General features: G+C 40.2%; 2 protein-coding genes across 13 annotated transcripts in view; one reads left to right on the top strand and one right to left on the bottom strand.

Annotated features, from left to right (window-relative positions):
- The window catches only part of LOC140453422 (nuclear receptor coactivator 7-like), a 115124-nt gene extending 111333 nt beyond the window's left edge, over window positions 1-3791 (top strand). For all 11 annotated transcript variants that reach the window (XM_072548079.1, XM_072548082.1, XM_072548076.1 and 8 more), the window contains 2 exons: window positions 2239-2312; window positions 2974-3791. In XM_072548079.1, coding sequence (XP_072404180.1) covers window positions 2239-2312; window positions 2974-3106 — 207 coding nt within the window. In that variant the 3' untranslated portion in view covers window positions 3107-3791. The remainder of the gene's footprint in view (window positions 1-2238; window positions 2313-2973) is intronic.
- Window positions 3792-3955: 164 nt separating this feature from the next.
- The window catches only part of selenon (selenoprotein N), a 35414-nt gene continuing 18614 nt past the window's right edge, over window positions 3956-20755 (bottom strand). For both annotated transcript variants that reach the window (XM_072548090.1, XM_072548089.1), the window contains exons 7-12: window positions 18996-19077; window positions 16694-16882; window positions 16479-16584; window positions 12903-13015; window positions 10566-10667; window positions 3956-7903 (exon numbers count right to left, since the gene is read on the bottom strand). In XM_072548090.1, the coding sequence (XP_072404191.1) occupies window positions 7733-7903; window positions 10566-10667; window positions 12903-13015; window positions 16479-16584; window positions 16694-16882; window positions 18996-19077 (763 nt within the window). In that variant the 3' untranslated portion in view covers window positions 3956-7732. The remainder of the gene's footprint in view (window positions 7904-10565; window positions 10668-12902; window positions 13016-16478; window positions 16585-16693; window positions 16883-18995; window positions 19078-20755) is intronic.

The raw sequence follows: 20755 nt of genomic DNA on the forward strand, positions 1-20755 counted from the left end.
TAGAATTATGGTCCCTGGCCCCAAAGTGCTCCCGCACTGACACCTCAGTCACCTGCCCTGCCTTATTTCCCAAGATTAGGTCAAGATTTGCACCTTCTCTAGTAGGTACATCCACATACTGAATCAAAATTGTTTTGCACACACTTGACAAATTCCTCTCCATCTAAACCCTTAACATTATGGCAGTCCCAGTCTAGGTTTGGAAAATTAAAATCCCCTACCGTTACCATCCTATTATTCTTACAGATAACTGAGATCTCATTACAAATTTTGTTTCTCAATTTCCCTCTGACTATTAGGGGGTCATCCCTTTTTTATTTCTGTTCCACCCAGATAACTTCCCTGGATGTGTTTGTGGGAATGTCCTCCCTCCGTACAACTGTTATGCTATCCCTTATCAAAAACTCCACTCCCCCTCCTCTCTTGCCTCCCCTTCTGTCCTTCCTCCTGTAGCATCCGTACCCGGAACATTAAGCTGCCAATCCTGTCCATCCCTGAGTCATGTTTCTATAACTGCTATAATATGCCAGTCTCATGTTCCTAACCATGCCATGAGTTCATCTGCCTTCCCTGTTTGGCCTCTTGCATTGAAATAAATGCAGTTTAATTTCAGTCCTACCTTTTTTTTCCTCTGCGTTGTCCCTGCCTGCCCTGACTGTTTGTTTGACTCACTTCAATTCTCAACCATACCAGTCTCCGATTGATCTTTCTTCACTATCCCCCGGGTCCCACCCCATATTGCAACTGAGCCCACTGTTTTCAGCTCCAGCTATTAGGTGAGAACTGAGCCAGCACACTGGTCTTTGGTTACCACTGCATGGGTGTAAATGGAGACTGAGTACTTAAAAAGCTTGGAGGTTGTCAATGTACCCTGGCCTGAGCATAAACATTTCATGAAAAATCATAATGAATGATTTCTGACAGTGTTACAAATGACTCCTGATGAAATAGTGTATGTCCTCAAATTGGGTTTGGAATCTGAAGCTTTCCTTAAAATTTAAAAAATAGACTTTACATTTGGATTGAAATACCACTTCAAATAACACTTGGAAGATGATGCAATGTGGTATGTTATATAGAGGAATTGCTTTTAAAAGCAGCCAATGATTGGTGGTAGTAGAAATAGCCTTACTGCAATTTTTCCTTATGTTGCACCTGATATACTTTCTATGAAGAAAAATTCCCATTTAGAAATGAAATGACAAATTTGCTACCAATCTAAAGAAGCAGATGTTAGGACAGGTAACCAAAAGTTTGGTTGGAGAGGTTTTGGAAGGGAATTCAAGAACTTAGAATCTTGGCAGCTGAAATAATCACTACAGTTGGTCAGATGCACGAGGCCTGGATGGGAGGAACATGGGGCTCAGAGAGCTGACTATTGGTGGACAGCTACCAAAGTACTTGTTGAGCATGAGTGATAAGTGAATAGGACATGGTGTGAGCAGGAAGCAGAATTTGGCATGAACTCATATTTGAGCACCATCAAAGTAATTTAGGCGGAGATACTTTGTGATCTCTGCACATCACTCAGCTTCTTTGTTAAACTTCATGTTGTTGTACTCTGTTTTGCTCCATGTGGAGAGTAAGGAAATTTGAATCCATGTTATTTTCTCAAAGAAATAAAGTGGAGATTGGGATGAGAGAAGGACAAGAGAGGAGAAACCCTATTTTGTTACTGTAGCAGGGAAGGTCCAGTTGCTTAATATTTGAAAGTTATTGACTAGATGGGGGCTTCATCTTCTTCTGTAAGACTGTCTTCAGTGAGATAATATTTTTGTTCTCTTTACAAGACAGAGCATTGACCTAAGTGTACATGGTTTTTTTTTTGTAGTGAGCAACCTGCGTACTTCCGGTCATATCCTGTTATTTTCCCTTAAGACTAGTCATTTCCAATGAGTTAGTACTTATTTACTTTGTCAAAATGCTGAAATGCTTTGTCATAATTGAAGCATCTCCTCCAATAGCACTTCCTGTTCTTCTACTCAGCCTCACTATTAAAGCTTCTTCTCTTGAAGCATTTCTCTTGTTCAACTTGTCCATGAATTTGATAGCCTACCTAAAGTAAGGCACCAAAGGTATTTTAGTTAGTTTGAACAATGATCGATGTTTAGCATTACCTCTCTGCATTCTGTGTATCCTAATATGAACCTGGAATTCAGCAGGTATTTAAGACAGAATGACTGACTCTGACTCTGGTTCCTTTCCAAATAAGTTTGATTCATCTCTTTCCAAACTCAGATCTTCCAATGGACTGGAAATAATTCTTTCTTCACAAAAGGAAGTTCAGACTCACTTGCAATAGGAGGAGGAAGGTATTTTTTTTGACTTTCAATAAACATCAGGATCTCTTCCAATTTTTGCTAGTCCATAATTTTCAGTTATAATGAATGCATACAGGGGGAGGAGGGAGAATTTATCAACATTTGTAATCAAACTAAGTCCATAAATCTTAAAGCTAATTCCAGAATGAATAAATTATATTTCATGTGATCCTCTGCACATCTTATTTCCTCTACTTTAAATATTTAGTTTTTTTGTACTTTGTATATAATTCCTGCATTAGCCTTTTGTTTCAAGATTTATATAAATTTCAGGAACATTTTAACACTAATCATAACAACATTTTTTTTTGGATGGCTAATTGCTAAAAATAGCACAATACTGAGTACTCTATTCCTGCATTCTTCTGTTACCCTGACGCACTTGTATAGTACGATCTGCCTGTAAAGCACATAACACTATTTTTTGTACTGTGCCTTGGTACACATGACAATAATGAATAAAATCCCACTGATACAATTATCTTGTCACTTGCTGAATTAAAACACTTGCAAGGAGTCACTGTCCAAAATCAGTAAGGCTTCTATGCAGCCAGATAACTTGGTTGCCTGAGTAACTTGTTTTAAAGAATGGTGGATGCCTGTGAATTTTTTTCTCTCTCTCTTTTTTAACTTTGTTTTTTCTCTGTCAAAGTGGACACTTTGGTTTATGGTTGGATGAAGATCTCAATCATGGAAGAAGTCATCCTTGTGAAACATTCAACAACATTGTTCTGTCCAAAAATGAAGATTTCAAGGTGCAGGATCTTGAAGTGTGGACATTCTGAAAACTGTATAGTCATGATCACTAAACAGTCTTGAAAATATCACTGATTTAATGCATGCGTACTGAGCCAGTTCAGACTTGTACAAGAGATGTCTTGCTACCACTTTACAAACTAAGTGCAGCATCAAGTAAGTTGGTAGTATAAAAGCAGCAAAGCTTTGTAGTCCAGGGCTCCCTTAAATTGTACTTTTTCAGAGCTACTTTGGACACTTGTGCATTGCCAATGTAAGGGAGTATAGTCAGAATGGTATTAAATATTACTATATTGCTGCTAAACTAATCCAACATATCTATTTGTGCAATTCTGACATTCAAGGGAAGTATGGGGGCAAATAAATTTACCCACACCCCATACAAGTGAATTGTATCCAGGTCAATCTAGCACCAAGTGCTTTTGGTCTATCAATCTGTGCATATTGGTGTGAATGCATGTTTATTTTATAGCCTTTAATGTATGCTGCTAACTCAGAACTGGAATGTATGCTTTTGAAGACGTGTTTTGTGTGTGTATATATCTATACAGGTGAAGCTATTAACTTTAGCATGAACTTAAGATTCATTAAAAACCTTGCTGTAATGGTTCTTTATGTTGCTTTTAGTGACATCTTAAACATGTCACTGCTTTTAATTTTATGAATCATGATTCTCCTGAAATAAAAACAAAACTTCTGGCATTCTTAAATACACTGGAGCAAATGGATTTTAATTACTGTTCTGATCTCTGCTGGTTGGGAGAGAGGAAAAAGTGGTGGAATACTTACCTTTTGAGTGCTGATACTTGAACTCTGTCAACATGCTGTAGTAAATTTTCTTTGGCTGAATGTTAGGATTCTAACAAATCTACAAAAACTACAATTCTTAAACCATTTTTATTTTTTAAAAAAATTAATACTAAATAACAAGCATGGGAAGTGAGGTTGTTTGAAAAGAACAAAAAAATCTTGGTAGAAATAAGTTGCATAAAGCTAGCAGCTACCTGCTGAAAAGAATCATGTTACTGCTAATGACATTTCACAGCTCAAAACTAATTAAGCTGTCAATTGGTAGAAAGGTGTGAGATACTTTTACACTTCAATATAAATTTACAATTCATTGATTATCAAGATCCTGATCACCATTTACCTACAAAACACCACCAGTGTCTCAATGAACAGACAGTGGAGATATTTTGCACATAAAGCATTTTTAGTATTTCAAGATCTTCAGGTCTTTAAGCATGAAGACAAAAATTACACAGATCCATAATATACAGCTGGAGGGCTAGTTAAGTACTTTTCTAACATGTTGAATACACTAAATTTGGTATCAGACTGCTGAGACAGGACCAGGCCACTACATGAATTGCAAAAGATACAAGTCTTAAATTACCAAATCTTATACATTTTTAATGCAATAATTAACTTCTAATGACCACAGTTGCCTGTTTTACCCAATATATGCAAACCAGTAAGATTTAAAGACTAAGGAGTAACAGTGCTTCAGTGAGGGTAAGATGAGGCAATTGTTTCTTTTAAAAAAAACTAACATAACATCAGGTAGAACCCAGTCCTTTAGCAGGCTTTCGGGTTCAGCCTTCACAAAATGTAGTTCTTCAGAAAACAAAAACCATTCTTGCCCCCTCCACTATTCATTTGTTACAAACTGGCCTAGATCTTTTCTCAGGTATAAGTTTAACACCATGTTTATAAAAATATCCTGGATTTCCAATCAGCATTAAGTATATAAGAGTATTTTTTTTAAAAAAGTCTGACATACTACTCCTTTTGTAGTGTTGATAAAGTAGAATTCTAAGTACAAAAAGCAAACAACACCACTTTGCATAGGTCCAGCAAATAGACAGTCAGATTTCGGCTATGACATAAGTTATTTGGAGCACGTGTCATACACCAATGGCTTGATGCACTGATATTTAAGAAAATAGCTCTTTAAAAATTATCAAGACCTACAGCATTTTATCTGTACACTTATCCATTCCCATAAGAGTGATGTCTACCTCTTGCTCTTCACATTAACAGCTGTTGGGCTGGTCCTGGGACTTGGCTTGTCAGAGGAAAAATGAACCACATACCTATACTACAAACCTTTCACCCTTGTGCAGAACACATGGTGGTGTTTTAAAATGTATTCAGATACAATAGCTGACCATCATTTACATACAGGTGTAAAGAAATTAACAGAGCAAGCAGCCATTCAAACAATCAATCTGAATCGATTAGTTATAAGAATAATAGACCATCTGGCCAATCTTACATTTCTCATGTCCACTTTCCTGGCCTTTACCCATAATCCTTCATTTCCTTTCTGATCCAGAATCTCTCTCTGATCATCCACTGCTTCTTTATCATTATCTTATGAAACTATTGGGAAAGTAGGAGGTGAACTCAAAGAACTATGATCATTTTCCATCTAGCAATTCAAACATTTTTAAGCAAAGGTAACAAATTCTTACTATTTGAGGCAATGCAAACCAATAACGGTAACAGCCTTTCAGTTTATCATGCTTTAGCCAACAGTGTGAAAACAGCTTTAAAAACCTGAAAGAACTGCAGATGCTATAAATCAAACATGTTGCTGGAAAAGTTGAGCAGGTCTGGCAGCATCTGTGCAGAGAAATCAGAGTTAACATTTCAGGTCCGGTGACCCTTCCTCAGAACTGATTGTAGCTAGGAAAATATCGGTTTACATGCAGAAGATAGGGTGGGAACAGGGAGGAAGGACTAAACGATAGGTGGGGATCAAACCAATGAGAGAAGAACAATTTGATAGTGTGTAACAGCAGACTGTGATAACAAGGCCTGGTGTGTGAGAAAATAGCTGATCAGTTAGCCTCATTCCCAATAACCTTTATGTCTATTCCTATCATTAAGTCTGTTTCCACCTCACCAAGCACTGCATGTTTTTTTAAAAATCCCTATATTAAAACAATCTGATTTTCCTACTGGTTCCTTGGCCAGTTATTTCAAATGTGTCCTCTGGTTGCAGACATTGTACCTCCTGAAGAATACAGCTTTTCTTCATATAATTTATCCTTCAATACTTAAAGCTTTTATAGGGTTTCTAAATGAACACTAGAGTTTTGAAAGTCAAAAGTGGCAATTTTTACACAGGAAGTTAACATCCTGAAGGACAAAGGCCCTATCACATGCACACAGTTAGTTGAAGCAGGTTTCTGAAACTTTGCAACTCTGCAGGTTTTAAAGCAGGTGTGCAGGATTCTAAATACACAAGAACTTCCTCCTAGCAGTGAAGTCATATTCACAGTTTAAGGTTATCACAGGAAATGGGAGGTTGCTGTGAAATGTTGTTTCTGGCCTTGGGATGGGAGATGGGGGATGGGTAACCTGATCCTTAAAAGGGGCAGACCCTCCTCAGAAAATCAGCTTCCCTCCAGCAGAAAATGTGAAACATTCAGTCACTTTCTATTTAAAAATGCATAAACATTTATTATGAAATAGTTCCAGGGATGAGGAACCCCCATTTTGAAGGTAGATTTGAGGAGTCAGGCCTGTGTTCCTGAGAAAAAGAAGGCTGAGAGCAGATTTAATCCTGTTATTCAAAATCATAAGGGGTATGGACATAGTAAACAGGAAGAAACTGTTCCCATCCTTGAAAACAAGAATGACAGGAAACATATTTAAAATAACTGTCAAAGAAGCAAAGAAAAAATTTCTTTCATGCAGTGGGTGTTTAAAATCTGGAATGCACTAAGACCGTGGTAATGTGGAGGCAGGTTCCACTAAATGTTTAAAAGAGAATCAGACAGTAAGGAGCATTGTGCAATGTTATGGGGAGAAGGTAGAATATAGACGGTGTATGGCACATTTGGAGAGCCAGTACAGACAACGTGGGCTGAAGATTTCTTAGCTGTGATTCTATGGAGATTTATGGTATTTTCTCATGAGGAGAGAAAGTTGGAGAAGTTGAATAGAGATTTTCAAAATTGTCATAGTGAATAGATAATTGAATATAATAGGAAGCAACATATTCCCTATTTGTATTTTAGGGCACAAATTTAAGATCATTTTCAAAAGAATGAAGGGAGAGATGAAGAAAAATATTTTTAATGGTAACATTTTATCAGAGATTCTGCAACCAGAAACAAAATCAGTAATATCTTTAAAAAGGAAGTGACTTAAAAAACTGCACAGTTGTAAAAGGTGAATGGGCTAAGTGATGCTTTTTTCAGAGAACCATGAGTTTTTCATCTGAACAGCAATTTGTCACATGTCTGTGGCAGATTTCCACATGTGACAGTGGCAAGCATATTGAATTATACTTTAAGAAAAACCTCGCTAATAGTGACATGTTCTCAAATCAGACCCTAATAAAGCTCAAGAAATAACCAGCCTTGGTTCAGAACTGTTCACTTCCTTCAACCTTGGGATGTGGAACAGTAGAGGAACATTTCAATGTACACACGTATACACACACACACTTCACCTACATCATAGATGCTTTGTCAATGGAAGCTGTTCCTTGAGGAACTAACAAGTAGATACTCTCCTCAATGAGGCTTTGGGAATGGAGGCAGTTGTGTTCTCTGTGCAAAGTGAAAAACCCAAATAACAGAATGGTTGAAACTGACAATGGAGGGAGGACCCATTTCATTCAGCTGGATTTCCACTAATTAAGACAGTGCAAACCGTTTGGCAATTTCCAGCCCTTCCTTCAAAAATGTGACATAAGCTGTAGCTGAGAGATCTTCAAAATGAGATGAACTAGTGAATAGACTCTTGTCCACCTCTTCGGGCTTCATTGAAGTGATATCCAGGAAGTGGTTTGCATTGATGTGGTGAATCTGTCAAGAATAATCACAAACCACAGTCAAATTCAGTTGGACACAATATTAACAACAAGTAGTAGAAAGTGCAATCAAATCAGGGAACCATTTAAGAGGTGAACATTATTGGAAAATATCTCTGAAACTTTGCAGGTTTGGACAGAATCAGAACTGTTATTGCGCAGGGGGAGGCCATTTCGCCAACTGTGCCTGCACCAACTCTTCAAACCTTTATACATTACTTCTATCAAAATAATCATTCGATTCCCTCCTTAATGTCTCAATTAAACTTGTCTCCACCACACTTCCAGGTAGTGTATTCCACACCACAACTACTTGTTGATTGAAAAAGTTTTATTCTCACATCACCCTTGGTCCTTTTGTACCTCACTTTAAAAAACTGCAGCTACATAAAATGTCTGGTTATTAAAAAGGGAGGAATGTTAGTACTGGTAAAATACACATAGCAGAGAATTTTACAATGCAGAAACAGGACATTCAGCCCAACAGTCTGTGCTAGTGTTTATTCTCCCCACCAAGCTTGTACTACCCGAACTTGCATCATTCTCTCAACCTATGCAGTTATTTTTTAAGCCTCGTGTACTTGAGTAAATTTCCCATTAGAAACATCTATACTATTAATCTCAGTTCTTTCATGTGGTGGCTGGATCCATGTTCCTACAATCTCTGGGTAAAGAATTATTTCCTGACTTTTAATCTTGAACTTCCCAAAAAAAGGGAAGTATCTTCTCTACATTTACCCAATTTCATAATTGTAAAAGATCTGTCTCAGGTTACTTCTCAGCTTTCAACTTGTTTGGTCTCCTGAGTCTTGAAAGAATGCTTATCTGATTAAGACTGGGCACAGATGTCCCATGGTCAAAGATATGCTTCCAGGAACCGATGTCAATCTATGCGTGAGATGGGATGATGGTGTCACTGGCTGGGCCAGAATTTATTGTCCATCCCTAATTGCTCAAAAGGCAACTACTTTGCTACAGAGTCACATGTAAGCTAGACATTGTAAGGATGGCAGTTTCTTTTCCAAAGGGACATTTGTGAACCAGATGGATTTTCTGAGAATCGACAATGGATTCCTGTCAACATTAATTCCGAATCCTAGATTTTTATTGAATATCAAAATTTCACCACTTGCCATGGCAGGATTCAAATCCAGGTCCCTAGACCATTACCCGGGTCTCTGGATTAACAGTTCAGCAATAATACCACTTGTTTGTTGGGTCCTCTGAGCTCAGTAACAGTATAGCCAAATGCAGAGTGAAATTCCTTCCATTCTATCCTGATTTATGCTGGTTCCAATGGAGGAAGCACAGCTCTTATTGTCTAGGCTTCCAACATGACGAAAGAACATCATTGCAAGGGACTACAGGACAGGAGCATGCAATGTTTCAAATCAACTCCTTCAGGACAGGTAAAGAACATTTAGGGGAGGAGAATTTAATAAAAACATGGTCAACTCTATATTTTCACATCCAGTGGTTTCTGAAAATTGTGTAAGTTGTCACTGTCAAGAGTTAGAAACATAGTCCCTTTCAGACTCAAATAGAAGGTACTTTCAAACAACCTGTCCAGGGATGTTATGACTTACCTCTGGAGCTGGTGGGACTCAAACACAGGCTTCCTAACTCAGATGCAGGGAACTGTATCAAGGCTCAAACAGAATTATTAAAAATTTAACCTAATTATCTAATCAACCTGTTTAGAGATATTACTACTCATCGCTGGTGCAGGTGGTACTTGAACCCTGACCTCCTGATCCAGGGATAGGGACACTACCACCAGAAGAGCCTCCCCAAGGCTCAACATAACAGCTCCAAAGTTGATTGGAAGCACGTGATGCTCATTGGACTTGGTATTTAAATAGATTCTATTTGTTAATTTAGTGACAGATTTTATGGTGGTGGTTTATCTAAAGAAACCAAGTTCACGTTTAGTGTTCCTACCTCTGAACCAGAAGGTTCAGTTCGAGTCCCACCTACTCTAGAGGTGTATCATAACATTTGCGAACAGGCTGACTAAAAGTTTCTAAGCAGATTCAAGTTCGTGCTTTTTAATTGTCTAAATTGTTAAATGGGTGATTTGGTAGTGGGTATTTAAACAAAAAGGTTCACGTTTGCTAATTGTTTAGTATTTTGGGTGGTGGTTTTGTGGTAAGCTTTGTGATAAAAAATAGGTTCAAAGCCCTCTTGCCCTGGAGGAATGTCGTAATATGTCTGAACAGGTTGCTTAAAAGAGGCAATTTCTTCCCCATTGTACTGTTGGCTTCTGAACAGAGAAAGGGTCACGAAGGCAGTTGAAAACTGAAGTACACACTAGAAATTTATAATAAAACCCTTCTAAATCTCACAGTATCGTTTGCTGCCTAATTCAACATAGGTAGACACCAGTGTATGGAACAGTCATAAGGAACTCCAAAAAGCTGTTCAAACCATAATGACTGAGTATCACAACACTAACAGATTTGACTTTATTTTTACCCTGGCTGATATGGCCGTCAGACCAAGTAGAAACTGAACATTTAAAGGTTATTTTTTGTTTCAAAATTGCAATGCAACAAAGAAAATTCTGGATTTTCTTTCCCTCCGACAGAGATAATTGGATTCAAATAGCCCTAAGATCTCAACACTCAGGTACCACCTTGGCTTTTAAGCAGACTTACCACTGTGCCATTTGGTAAAGCAATCATCATTTCTACAGGAAAGTTGTAGTGTTCTAAATGCAGGCTAGCCAACCCAGCGTAACCTTCATTATCTTGGTTTCTCTGTCAAGAATAAAAATGTCAGGTCACCAAACAGAAACACATTTACTTATATTTTAGAAAGATCCATCACAATTCATAGTTCGCTAATCAATTCAAATGCTACCAACAGAACTGATCGCTCAGTCAAACATTAAGTGTACAAAGAGCAGAACTTTCCACTCACAGCACTCAGTTGAGATCACAGCTTGTCTGTTAATACATATGTAAAAACTCCTTTGCTATTGTAACTGGCACCTTCACTCAAATTGTGAAGACTGGAATTTCATTCAAAAATGTGCAGTTAATGTTCCACAGCATAATTGAGAGCAGACCTTGAGTGTCCTATGACAAAATGTAGAAATGTGCAATAAAGTGATCTTGCGTTTTCTGTCAAATCCCAAATGAGTTTGCAGCTTAATTTAGATGATGTGGACGGCTGGGGTGGGGGGAAGAGAGAGGTGACATTAAGCTGAGAAAACTGTTATCTCAATACCAGGAAAGAGATGGAGATGACGGGGGAGTGTCAAATGGATCATATGATTGAGCCCCATGTTAAGGGGCAACACTTTTGAACAATCAGGTGAAAGTGAGGACTGCAGATGCTGGAGATTAGAGTCCAGAGTGTGGTGCTGGAAAAGCACAGCAGATCAGGCAACGTCCGAGGAGCAGGAGAATTGTTGTTTCGGGCATAAGCCCTTCATCAGGAATGAGGCTGGGTGTGGAAAGATAAATGGGAGAGGGGTGGGGCTAGCGGGGAAGGTAGCTGAGAGTGTGATAGGTGGATGGAGGTGGGGGTAATGGTGATAGGTCAGGGGGAGGGTGAAGTGGATAGGTGGGAAGGAAAATGGACAGGTCACGATGGCAGTACGAAGTTGGAAGGTTGGATCACCCAAATCACTGAAATGGTGTGTGATTTGAACAGAATTTAGGGGAAAGGGAAAAAAAGTGTAAAGTAAATTGTGATAACGATACTAACTAGTTAGTTTTCTAAAATTTAGGATACTATTCCTTCAGAAATGTTGAGCCTTGAACAAAGGATCTGAACAATACACTTGATCAACTTAAACTCAAGCAAGTATGAGTTGTGTAACATTAAAAAACATTCAAACATTTAACCAGGATGAAGATGGTCTAAGTGTGAAATGTAGAAATGATATAAAGTAAAATTCATAATAATTTAAATTCAGATTTCATCATAACAGGCTTTAAACTTTTTGATTTGAACCTTTTAAAAAGTATACCATTCATGCATTCTTGACAGCAGCAACGTCACTAAGTGAAAAATAACAACACCCACATTTATTGCTCTTGAGTACATCCCTCCTGAAACATTCCAGTCTCCTTATTTCATTTTACACAGGACACTGGCATACAGTGCTGACAAACAAATTCAATTCTGGACACTTTCAATATATTGAAGAAAACTCAAAATCAATGGGATATGGAATTTCAGTTTATCACTCAGAAATGAAAATGTCCCACAAACTGTTTGGGGCTCTGGTATCAAAATGATCCTAATTGGGTTATGGATTGAAGTTAGATCATATAGTGAAAAAACACCAAGGAAAATGAAACAACAATTTAATATGTATATGAATTTATGAATCATGATAAACTGCAGATGCTGTCAATCAGAGACAAAAATAAAAATTGCTGGAAAAGCTCAGCAGGTCAGGCAGCATCTGTGGAGAGAAATCAGAGTGAACATTTCAGGTCAAGTACCTTTCCTCAGAGCTTGAGTTAACTCTGATTTCTCTCCACAGATGCTGCCAGACCTGCTGAGCTTTTCCAGCAATTTCTATTTTTGTTATAAATCATGTGTTGTTTCAGAAGGAGCTGAAAATGTGTTACTGGAAAAGCGCAGCAGGTCAGGCAGCATCCAAGGAGCAGGAGAATCGATGTTTTGGGCATGAGCCCTTCTTCAGGAGTCTGATCTCCAGCATCTGCAGTCCTCACTTTCTCCTTGTTTCAGAAGAAGACCACTTAGCCTATTGCATCTAATCTGCTCTTCACTAGCTCCGCCAGAGTAATCGACTGAAAACAAGTGTCCATGCTCTTCCTCAATATTTTTTAATTCTGAGCAAGTTTTTCAGATGTTTTCCCTACTCACTCTTAACCTTACAAGCATCTATAAACACTGGTGTTCATTCATTCCTGATCTACAAGTCTAGCTTGAACCCAGGTTGAATGCTGCTTGCTGCTAATTTACCGATTAACCATTAGCATTTTCTCTCCTCAAGCCTTTTGATGATTTACCTTCAGATCCTCCAGTTCTTTGACTAGGGACCAGCTGCTGACAAAACTCTCATTCAGCAGTGAGAGGACGGGCAAACTCTCGAGAACAGTCTCCCGCAGAGTCCGCCCCGATCCTGTGTAAGCAGAAGACATAAAGGGAGACTCAATTTGTTAATACAATTACAGGCAGCTGACAATGCACAATACAAGATAAATTCACTTTATACAAAATTAAAGCATGAAAATCTGATCCCACAAAACACCATTCTGTACTGCTGTGGGAAAAGTCTGCCCATTCCAAGCAGGCACTGGTGCAAAAAGGAGGTACAATGGTGACACCAAAACCGCAAGAGTGTATGTGACAGAAAATGATCTACAGGCTGGATCTTTTTCTCCTCTTCAAAAATGAAGGCCAAGGTGGTGACCTAATAGAAGTCTTTTAAAAAAGGTCAGGATAAAGCAGATATAGAAAGAATATTTCCTCTTGTGGGAGAGAAGCAAAGCCATCATTATAGGATAGGCAACAAGAAAATTGATAGGGAGTTCAGAAGAAAAGTCTTTATCCAGAGAAAAATAAGTGTGTGTGGATGGAGTGGTTGTGGTAAATAGGATTGATATTTTTAAGGAGAAACTTGATAAACATTTGCAGGAAAAGGCGTGTGCAAGGTTGAGTGGGTGCACAGATTGTGTTGTTAGATACAGATGAGAAAGGATGGGAGGAGTCTCAATTGGAGTTTAAACAGCAACAAACAGCCTGGCTGGGCCAAAGAGCTCATTACTATACTGTAAATACCAGGTATTTAACAATAATGCATGTATCTTATAAAAACTTTACAAATACAAGTACATTTCTTCGTTAGAGAGGCAAGGTTTGATCAGGGATAGTCAACGTGGTTTTGTCAAACAGAGGTCATGCCTAACAAATCTGGCTGAATTTGGAAGGTGTTGAGCGAGTGTGTAATGAGAGTAGTGCAGTTGATGTAGTTTATAAGGAGTTCTGCAAGACCTTTGACAAGGCCCCATTGTAGGAGACTGATAAAGAAAGGAAAAGCACTTGGGACCCAGGGTAACTTGGATCCTAAATTGGCTTAGAAGTAAGAGAGAGAGTATAATGGTCGCAGGCTGTTTGTGTAACTGGACACCGATGTCCAGTGGTATACCATAACGCTCAGTGCTAGGTCTTTTATTGTTTATTATATATAATATGCATACAGGTTTTCTCTGGGGGCAGGGGACTGAGAGATGACAAGTAAATTTGCGAACAACAAAAAAGGTTGGCCAAGTGGTGCTTGAGAGTGAGGAAGAAGTTCCTAGGTTACAGGAGGATATAAACAGATTGGTCAGATGGACAGATCAGTGCCAGAAGAAGTTTAATTCTGGTGTGCGAGATAAAGCACATTGGAAGTAGTAATAAGACAAGAGAGTGCTCAATGAATGGTCAGACACTAGGAAACTCAGAGGAACAGAGGATTAGATTACCTACAGTATGGAAACAGGCCCTTCGGCCCAACAAATCCACACCAACCCTCCAAAGAGTAACCCACCCAGACCCATTCCTAACAGTTACCCTGAACCTTATAGACAATTTAGCGTGGCCAATTCACCTGACCTGCACATCTTTGGATTGTGGGAGGAAACTGGAGCACCCGGAGGAAACCCATGCAGACACAGGGAGAATGTGCAAACTCCACACAGTCGTCTGAGGTGGGAATCGAACCCGGGTCCCTGTGAGGCAGCAGTGCTAAGCACTGAGCCCCCGTGCCGCCCCAATCTTGGGGGTGCTTGTCCACAGATCCCTTACAGCAGCAGGACAGGTCAATAGGATGTTAAGGCAGCATACGGTACACCTCATTCAGAGCACAGATTATAAGAGCGGGGAGGTTATGTTGGATCTGTGCAGGACTATGGTTAGGCTACAACTGGAGGTCTGTGTACAATTCTGATCACCACACTATACAAAGTATGTGATTACATCGGAGAGGGTACAAAAGAGGGTGGTACAGAGGCACATTGGTTAGCACTGCTGCCTCACAGCGCCAGGGACCCTTGGTTTGATTTCAGCCTTGGAAATTGCAGTATGCATGTTCTCCTCATGTCTATGTGGTTTCCGCCTGGTGCTCTGGTTTCCTCCCACAGTCCAAAGAGGTGCAGGTTAGGTGGATTAGCCGTGATAAATGCAGGGTTACAGGGCATTAGATGGGGGTCAGGTCTGGGCAGGAGGATCTCTTTGGAGGGTCAGTGCAGATGCAGTGGGCCAATGTGCCTCTTCTGCATTGTAGGGATTCTGTGGTTGAAAGCTTCAGAATCACAGGGTTATACAGCACAGAAACAGATCCTTTGGTCCAAAACGTCCACGTTGATCAGACATCTCAATCTGCTCTAGTTCCATTTACCAGCATTTCGCCCATATCCCTCTAAGCCCTTCCTAGTCATATGTCCATCCAGATACCTTTAAATATTGTAATTGTATCAGCCTCCACCACTTCCTCTGGCAGCTCATTCCATACACACACCACCCTCTGGGTGAACAAGATACTCCTCAGCTCTCTTTTAAATCTTTCACCTCTCACCTTAAACCTATTGCCCAATAGTTTAGACCCTGGTCACCGTCACCATCTGTGCCCCTCACTCTTACTTCCCCTCTGTCCACAACATAAAAATCAGCATTTTTCAGCCTCTTTCAGTTCTGAACAAGTGTTAGATCAGACTTCAATAAAGAAGTTCACCTTTATGTAGCCTGGATGGAGTGCTTTCATTAAGAAGAGAGGCTGGATAAGCTCAGGTTATTTTCTTTGGAACAGAGAAGATTGCAGAGGGACCTGATGGAAGTCTATAAGATTGAGGAGCATTGACAAGATGGATAGAAAGCAGCTCTTCCTCTTGGCTGAATGGTCAGTAACAAGGGGAAGACCTTTAAGCTGAAAAGCAGAAGCTTTAAAAGGCATTTGAGGAAAAGGGAAATTGCAACCTGGAAGGATAGTTGAGGCAGGGAACCTCACAACCGGTTTAAAAGTACTTGGATGAGCACCTGAAATGTCACAACACTGGAAGCTATGGTCTGGTGCTGGAAAGTCGGACAAGGGTAGGTTTAGCGTAGTTTTGGCAGTACTGTCTTGATGGGCCAAAGGGCCTCTTCTGTACTGTATGATTCTATGATTCACATCCTCATGAGCATGGAAACATCTAAGAAATAAGAACAACGAGCAGAAAATCTGTTCTTTTCATGACTGGGAAATGTGCAAACTTGATCCAAAGTCATTGCCATGACTCTCTCACTCTTTCCCAAAACATTTCTGGAATCTCTAACAGCACTGTAGGAGTACGGTCTGTGGTTCAATGTTTAAGAAGGCAGTATGATTTTTTTTGTGGTACAGATTCTTAACAATCTTTTGCTCAGCCGGTATGTGGGGTAACTTAAAGGCATTGACTTGCACGTGGCCTGCATGGAAATGTCTGGGTTCCTACCCAGCTTAGAAGGAACACTGTTTACCACTGTCTTCCCAAGCGCAACCAAGGACAGACAATAAATGTCAAAGTACCCACATGCCAAGAATGTATTATTTCTTAAAACATCCATGATTGAAAGGAAGGACTGACCTCAACAAGACTGATCATCAAGCGCACCCCACAGTAATATGGAATGCACAAGTTTATTTTCCATCTTCGCACGGTCAAACACTTCAGTAAAAGGAAGATATGAAATCTGGAAAAAAAAAGTCTGTTCAGGCTTACTGTCTCCAGCCTGGCAGCTGGGTCATTAATACAGGAAAGAAAGACTATCCCCATGCCCCCACATTTTATTCACCAGTTACCTTCTTAAATGGATACATGGTGGTCTCCAACTTGTTGGTAGCTTCTTCAAAGCTGACTTCTGATTGCCAGACAATCTCTTCAAAAATAAATTGAATGGGTTCCCCTGAAGCATCTGCAGTGTCGATCACATTACCATTTTCATCAAGGATAATGTTCGGAGTAGACGGACCCACAGCGTTGAGCTCCATCTGCATCACAGACAGATGGACAAGCACTTAGGAAATGAAACATATCCCATTGCAGGGCAAAAGTAACCAACTGAGGCATTACAAAATTTTCTTCATTGCTACAAAGCTGTCTGCTTCCCTTCCAGCTCGATGCCCTCCTGCTGCTACACTGACATTCAATTTACAAATAAATTCTCACTCTTATCCAGATTTCTGAATTTACTCCCAACCCATAGTCTCTGAACTGGATTAAATTACATTAGACTCCAATCCACTAAATTGTATTACTATTAAGACAAATGCAATAATATTAATCAAGTTATTGCTGATACAGACAACCATGGCTCTCAGCAGCTGTCTAAGAGGCACTTAAGAGGCACCTCCATTACCATTCCATTCCCCTCCAAAAGAAAAATGGATGATCAGCCCAACTCAGATACTCTTTCAAAGTTTGGGAGAAGATTTGTAGCTCGAGTGCTCGTTGTTGTGGTTCTGTTCGCCGAGCTGGGAATTTGTCTTGCAAACGTTTCGTCCCCTGTCTAGGTGACATCCTCAGTGCTTGGGAGCCTCCTGTGAAGCACTTCTGTGATGTTTCCTCTGGCATTTATAGTGGCCTGTCTCTGCCGCTTCCGGTTGTCAGTTCCAGCTGTCCGCTGTAGTGGCCGGTATATTGGGTCCAGGTCGATGTGTTTGTTGTTAGGGTCTGTGGATGAGTGCCATGCCTCTAGGAATTCCCTGGCTGTTCTCTGTTTGGCTTGCCCTATAATGGTAGTGTTGTCCCAGTCGAATTCATGTTGCTTGTCATCTGTGTGTGTGGCTACTAAGGATAGCTGGTCGTGTCATTTCGTGGCTAGTTGGTGAACACAGATGACAAGCAACATGAATTCGACTGGGACAACACTACCATTATAGGGCAAGCCAAACAGAGAACAGCCAGGGAATTCCTAGAGGCATGGCACTCATCCACAGACCCTATCAACAAACACATCGACCTGGACCCAATATACCGGCCACTACAGCGGACAGCTGGAACTGACAACCGGAAGCGGCAGAGACAGGCCACTATAAATGCCGGAGGAAACAGCACAGAAGCGCTTCACAGGAGGCTCCCAAGCACTGAGGATGTCACCTAGACAGGGGACGCAACGTTTGCAAGACAAATTCACAGCTCGGTGCTCAGATACTCTTTCACAGAAAAAGATTTCTCGCTGAGTTCTCTGATGAAACAATTAAGCTATTCAGCATTTGTAAAAAAGCTTAACATTTCCTTGCAGTTACATAAGCATACACTACAGCCATATTTAGTCACATTGCCACGTAATTAGGATATGAGAGTAAAGGTAAATCCTGATTTAAGCATAAATGGGATGCATGTCTCCAGAAGTCTCAACCTGAAATCGTAAGTTTTTCCAGTGAATGCCACGCAAACTGAAATTATAAACTGAAAAGCAAATCTTAAAAGAAACAGCAATTTACACCCCCCCCCCCCAACTCCTTGAAATAATACTAACTTCATGCAATCAAACAGCATAAGAGGCCATGCTGCTCAACCTGCCATGCTGGCTCTTTAAGATCATATCCAAATAGTCACACCATTCTTTTTCCATATATCGCACAAAGTGTTTTTTCTCTTTCAAGTACATATTCATGTCCCATTTGAAAGTTTCTACTGAATCTGTTTCCACCACCCTTAAAAAGTGGCATAGTCCAGATCATAACTCGCTGTGTAAAATTAGGAACCTTATCTCCCTTAGGTTTTTTCTCAATTATCTTAAATGGTTGTCCTCTGGTTATCGATCACTCGCCAGCATAAATAGTTTCTCTAAATAAAAACTGTAAGAACTACGGATGCTGTGAATCAGAGACAAAAATATGAATTGCTGTAAAAGCTCAGCAGGTCTGACAGCATCTGGGGAGAGAAATCAAAGTTAATGTTTCAGGTCAACCCAAAATGTTAATTCTGATTTCTCTCCACAGATACTGCCAGACCTGCTCAGCTTTTACAGCAATTTCTATTTTTGTCGATAAATAGCTTTTCCTCATTTACCTATTCAAAATCTATAGAATTCAGAATCCCTGTATTAATTCTTTCATGGGTGTCCTGGAAAGCTACAAAGTAAAGAGCACAACAAACCTGAGGTAAGTAACCTATGTCGACTTCCATGTTGCCATTTTCACCTGCCCCATACAGCCACTCCATGTCCACATTCAGAGACCTGGTCCAGACCAAACGTACTAGTCAGTAGTGGTTCACCAGACGTTTTAGAGATGCTCAAAGCCAGATAGTCATCAAATGATGGAATGCCAACATCTAAAGCTTAGAGAGAGCTATCTAGCACTCAAGCGCTCATTAGGTACAGCTAGATAGACATTGGCACCACCCTGCTGTAAAGTTCAACTACAGTAAGCATAATGCTGAAATAACAAGTTAAATTAATTGTTTAAGTTTCTGCAGTATCAATAAGCCTGCTGGAACATTGGAAGGCAATATATATGTTATGTTACATTCTGTGAATAAACCCATTACCAAGAAAAGAAATGGCATCTAGTTTCAATTTTTATCATCTGACTAGAAATCTATTTCACAGAAACTTTGTCACATTTTATTCTCAAAAGTCAGAGAATTCAACCGGGCGTCCAGTAATTAATAAGAAGCCCATTGGAAGCCTGTGTATCAACAGGAACTTGACCAACTCTACTGCTCTGCAGCAGTTCACGTTTCTATGTGCGCTACTCACTGGTCAAAGTCCCAGTGTTTTGGCAGTTAGCTTCCTCATTTATTGCTTATTTGTTCTGAAACTCCTACTGAGCTGTGCAACGAAATAATAATGAGTTTCAGATATCATCGTCCAGTCTGTTTCTGCAAATATCTCAGCCTTGATTATACTTAACAACCCAGCCTCTACAGTTGTTGACAGTAAAATATTCCACCAATTGACTTCCTCGAAGAGAAGAACTTCCTTTTCTCTATCCTAACTGTGATGTGGAGGTGCCGGTGTTGGACGAAGTTAAAAATCAAACACCAGATTATAGTCCAACAGGTTTACTTGGAAGTACAAGCTTTCACAGCGCTGCTTCTTTGTCAGGTAGGTAGTGGAGCAGGATCATAGCTCACAGAATTTATAGCAAAAGATCATGGTGTCGTACAGCTGATGCGATATATTGAACAAACCTAGATTGCTGTTAAGTCTTTCATCTTTAAGAATGGGTTGCAGGTTTTGATTCGTTAATATGTAAATCCCAGAACTTCTTTCACAACATCGACCACAACACCATTCAACCCTGTAATAGCAACCAATGCGAGATGTGTCAGTGTCAACATGGACACCATCATTACAAGTGGGGACACCACCCACCATGTACGCAGCAGATACTCATGACTCGGCTAACATTGTCTATCTCTGATATGCTGCAGGCAAGGATGCCCCAAGGCATGGTACATAGGCGAGACCAAGCAGATGCTACAACAACAGATAAATGGACACCGCGCAACAATCGCCAAACAGGGAAGTTCCCTCCCAGTTGGGGAACACTTCAGCGGTCAGAGACATTCAGCCTCAGATATTCGGGTGACTGTCCTAGAAGGTGGACTTTGGGATATGGAACAACACCAAGTGGCTGAGCGGAGGCTGATAACCAAGTTCAGTATGCATGAGGATGGCCTCCACACTCACACACACACACACACTCACACACACACACCAGATGGCCAGGCACTATTTCATTTGGATAATTGATTATTTGGTTAATTTATTTCCCCTGGGGCTCGGAGTTTTCTGTGAAGTTTGCTCCCATTCAGAAGACTAGGCAAAAGCACACTGCGCGCAAGACCCCGCCCCCTAACCCCACCCCCCCCAACCCCACCGGCCCCCAACCCTGTCTGCTCTCAGCCCA

This window comes from Chiloscyllium punctatum, chromosome 27, assembly GCF_047496795.1.
Source record: "Chiloscyllium punctatum isolate Juve2018m chromosome 27, sChiPun1.3, whole genome shotgun sequence".
NCBI classification, from domain to species: Eukaryota; Metazoa; Chordata; class Chondrichthyes; order Orectolobiformes; family Hemiscylliidae; genus Chiloscyllium; species Chiloscyllium punctatum.